The 4,181-nt window shown below is 50.5% G+C and overlaps 1 protein-coding gene across 1 annotated transcript; it reads right to left on the bottom strand.

Moving 5' to 3' along the window:
* Positions 1 to 271: 271 nt before the first annotated feature.
* Positions 272 to 1,093, bottom strand: MEOX2 (mesenchyme homeobox 2). The gene has a single exon (XM_012659391.1). It carries the CDS (start codon positions 1,091 to 1,093, stop codon positions 272 to 274), a length of 822 nt encoding a protein of 273 aa, XP_012514845.1.
* Between the last annotated feature and the right edge of the window lie 3,088 nt (positions 1,094 to 4,181).

Below are 4,181 nucleotides of genomic sequence, written 5' to 3' on the forward strand. Positions count from 1 at the left end.
TGGAATAGGGTGCTATTTAAAGAACTCTGAAATCAGTATTTAAAAAAAAAGCTAAAACTTTTTTTTCTCATGCGCTCTGCCAAGTTCCATTGCAAGTTCCAAATATTGTGCAATAATTTGGAAATCCAGTTAACGATGGGAAAAATCGAGCCACTCAGAGGAGGGAATTTGCAAGGGAAAAGTCAAGGAGCGGCACCCGCACGCACGCCTGCCCAGCGGACTCCGCGTCCCAGGGCGCACACCCCTCTCTCCCCAACGCTCTGTTGCGAGGTCACGCTTCGCAATCGATTTCACATGCTGTCACTTGTCCTTCTTTTCCTCGACCTTCTGGTAAACTAGTTTGGGACCTCGAAGAGCTTAGAGCTGCTGGTGTATATGTGTTGCCCTCAAATAAACACACGCCCCCAAGTAACAGGAGGAAAGCCGCACCGCCGAATTTGGCCTGGAGTGCGACAGAGGGCAAGACACTTCCCATCTTCCCCGCCGGCTCCCAGTAGAGCCAGAATCTTTTCTGGCATTTCTCCGCCCCCTTTTCAACCCGGCGCGCACTATCGCTGAGGGTGCCTGCTGCGCCCTTACCTGAACTGTCGCTTTTCCTCTTGCCGCCGCTTCTCTTCTCCGCCTCGGCGGGTGACAGCGCCTGGCGGCCATAGTCCCCCGGTGCGCACGCGGCTCCGGTCGGGGTGCTGGAGCCCAAGCTGGACGAATTGGAACACAGGACGGGCGGGCTGCTCCCCAGGTCCGGGGGCCCTCCGGAGTCGGGCTGCAGGCAGAGGCTGTGCCGAGCCGCGCTCGGTGGGGAGGACATCTGCGGGAGGTGCCAGTTGGTTTGCAGGGCCTGGTGCTGCTGCTGCTGATGGTGGTGGTGGTGGTGATGGTGGTGGTGGTGGTGCCCCCTGTGATGCTGACTGGCAAACATGCCCTCCTCGTTGGGGTATCCCGCGATTATGCAAGACGAGGAAGAAGTAGAAAGCTCGGGGTAGGACATATGGTCAGATCTTCCATGGAGGGCGAGAGAGGACTGGGAGAACGGGTGCAAGCCTTGCGCGGTGGCGTGAGGGCTGCGAAGGCAGCCAAAGAGCGGGTGTTCCATAGCATGCAAATCTCGGGTTCCAGGCAGAAGACTTCACGACGGTTCCAAACGCCACCACCCGCTGTCACTTTTCACTGGAAACCGTGAGACTTTTCCCCCCTCCCAAAGCAATAGCCGCGCGCGCTTCTGCAGAGCTCAGATAATCCTGGTCCTGAGCCCTAGCGGCCGGTCTCCTTTACATAGGAACACTCGGACCTGGAGGAGCTTCCTTGAGCTACTCAGATGTCAAGAGTGAGCGAGGTCGAAGCCAAAAGAAGGTGGTCCCAGAGAACTGCTTCAGGGGGAAATGGCTCCGAGAGGTTATAAATAGAGTGTAATGTGAGCTGGGGGCTGGCTTAGGAGCCCAGCGCTGACCACATGTAAACTCCCTCCAAAACTCCCGCTCAGTGTGCGCCACGCGCTCCAAGTTCCACTTCCTATCGCCGCTGGACAGACGCAGCAGCGCGTCCACGCCCGCCCGCCCCAGCCAGCTGCCAGGGCTGCGAGCGGCGCGCCCAGAGCCCAAATCCCGCCCCGGCGAGCAGGGGCTCTCCCCTCCAGGATTTGGAGGCCAAGTGCGCCGAGGTGCACACCAGCCGCAGCCCCGCACCCAGTTTGCGACCCGCTCACTTGTCTCTCGGGAAAAGCGACTTGTCAGTGTCATTTGGGAACTGCCACCTGCAGGAAACCTAGGGGTGCGCCTAGCCCTTGGGGAGCACAGAAGAAGTAATAGGGTTAAAAGAAAAGATCAGAGCTAGTTTGGCCCGTGCTCTGAGTTTTTCAAATTTCGCATCTCCCCTTGTCTTGGGCGCCGCAGAGCGCCTAGGTTTTCGCGGCTGGTGTCTGTGGGTGGGTTGTTAATAGGCTCCCACGCCAGGTCCCAGGTTTCAAGCTTGTGCACTGAGGACTGGAGAAGGCAGTTCTCAGTGCGGAAAGGAAAGGGATGGGGTGGGGCGGGTGAGAAGAAAGCCAGAGGCGGAGATGATTGCCGATGCCCGCGCCCTGGCATCTCACGTGCGATGCCAGGTGGAGTTTGCCTCTGCCCCGCTTTCCCGGTACCGATGAATTTCCTAGCCACTTGTCCACCAAGAAATTTTCTTGAGCCAGGAATATTCCAAAGCGATTTTGCCCCGGTCGTAAGACATGCGTAGATGGCAAGCATGTTTCTAGCCTTTCCCCTCAGAAGCCAGCCCAGGTCCCCTCATTTCCCTCCGGAAATCTACTCTCTTTCCCACTCAAATATAAATAAGCTAATTGCACCCTTTCCCACCACCACGGGTCCATTTACTGAAAAACATTACAATTCGATGTTCCCCAAAGTTGACTAGGCTTGGGCACTTTGGATATCCCAGGTCACAATTTTGCATCTCCAAAAATGAGTCAGAAAACTTGTCACCAGTGAGCACGCAAGAGCGAGGGCTGGACTTTGATACTGCAACTTGCTTGGGGAGGGTGGGCGTGGGGGTGACAAGGTCTGCTGGGGGCAGAATCGTTTACACAAAACAAGAGAGTGGCAAGTAATGAGGCGGAGGAACAGTCAGGTCCGGTCAGGGACCTGTTACATCAGGAGAATATCTGCATTCACCTATCCTGCCCCAGGTCCCAAATGCGCCACCAGCAGTGTCGCCCGCTATTTTCACTGTCTCAGGTGTCCAGAGGATGGTGACTAGGTCTTTGAAGTTGTTAATGGGATTAATGGGTACAGCAAACTGAGCTAGACATCTGGTTTGAATTAAGAAAAGTATTGATTAATCTTTGAGAAGTGTCCCCAAGGCAGAACCTTTCCCCTCGTCCAGTCCTGCTTAAGCCTGCCCATCTCCCTTTTCTTTTAAGTCGCGCTACAGAATAGTGGCTTCACAATAAACCTTCACATCCGTGTGAAAGATCGAATTGTTTTCCATTGCTTAGAGGTGGGGTGGAGTGGGGGTTGATCGGGAATTCTGAGATTTGTAAGCGCTGCTTTCTTTAACGGAAATTGAGCCCTATTTTGGGGGAAATTAGTTTTGCAGACTTCGTTAAAAAAAAAAAAAAAACTAAAACTTTTGTTCACCAGCTGCTCAGCTTTTCAGTCTGAGTCTGAGCTGGAACCTGCTGCAAGTCTTTGACGGTAAGACTTTCTTTGCCGATATTTTGGGAATCTAATATGCTTTTAGACTTCGAAAGGGGGTGTTCTCCAGGTTGCACGTTTCTAAGGATTTTAAGCACTCGCAGGATGGCGTCCAGGACTTAGATCTTAAAAATATTTCTTCCTGCCACTCCCCACGCCCTTGGCTCTTTAAGAATAAAAAAAAGGGGGGGGGTCCTATTCCTCCAATATCGTCGGAATATTTTTTGAAATTTCATTGTGTTTATGGTTTCAATATGTGCTCTGATATTAAAAGTTGAAGTACAAAGAGCAACACTAAACTTCCCCAACTCGTGTACCTCCTCTATGGATTCTGGGTGAAAGCATTATTTTAAAGTGAAATTTAGGCGACCACCTCAATAAACCTAACCAGAAATAATTACATAATATAATGCAGTCAACTAAAAGCATTGTGGAAAATGTCAGACAAGACTGACTAAAAATACACTTGATCCGCAGACATCAGTAAAAAACCATCCATAAAGGTCCTTTTGGTTTGCATTACATTGGTTAGAGGAACCTAAGCAATTACCAAATGAATGGATTTGAATTTAACCAGAGTGTTGCAGGTAACTAGCAACTAGAAAACACAAATCTTTCATCCCCAGAGCTGCCACGTCTTGAACCTGCGCAGTGACTGTGCTGGCTTTTTTCTCATTCACTGTGTCAGATGTTAACAACGTGTCCAGAAATTTCTCTACAACCTGCCTCAGTCAGTCATCCTCTGAAACTGTGGGGGCCAGAAATCTGGGAAGAAAAAAAATTAAAAAGGAAGGAGTCTCTTCTAAAGACGTGCAATTAAAATAAAGCTAACAAGAAAGATCTTTTTAATTGAAGACACAAAACATTTAATATCAGGAAAAATTACAAAGTCCAGATTTCTACTAGAAAGCATACTATAAGGAAAATATTTAGAAGGCAAAAAAGTGTGATTCAATGAAGGAAGGAATAAAAAGGAGGTCTTGTTGCTTTCCAGAATTAAAT

This window comes from Propithecus coquereli, unplaced genomic scaffold (assembly GCF_000956105.1).
Source record: "Propithecus coquereli isolate 6110/MARCELLA unplaced genomic scaffold, Pcoq_1.0 Scaffold61, whole genome shotgun sequence".
NCBI classification, from domain to species: Eukaryota; Metazoa; Chordata; class Mammalia; order Primates; family Indriidae; genus Propithecus; species Propithecus coquereli.

Bases quoted from the DNA above. Each gene is read 5' to 3' on its own strand.
- MEOX2 (XM_012659391.1), bottom strand. From the start codon at position 1,093: ATGGAACACCCGCTCTTTGGCTGCCTTCGCAGCCCTCACGCCACCGCG.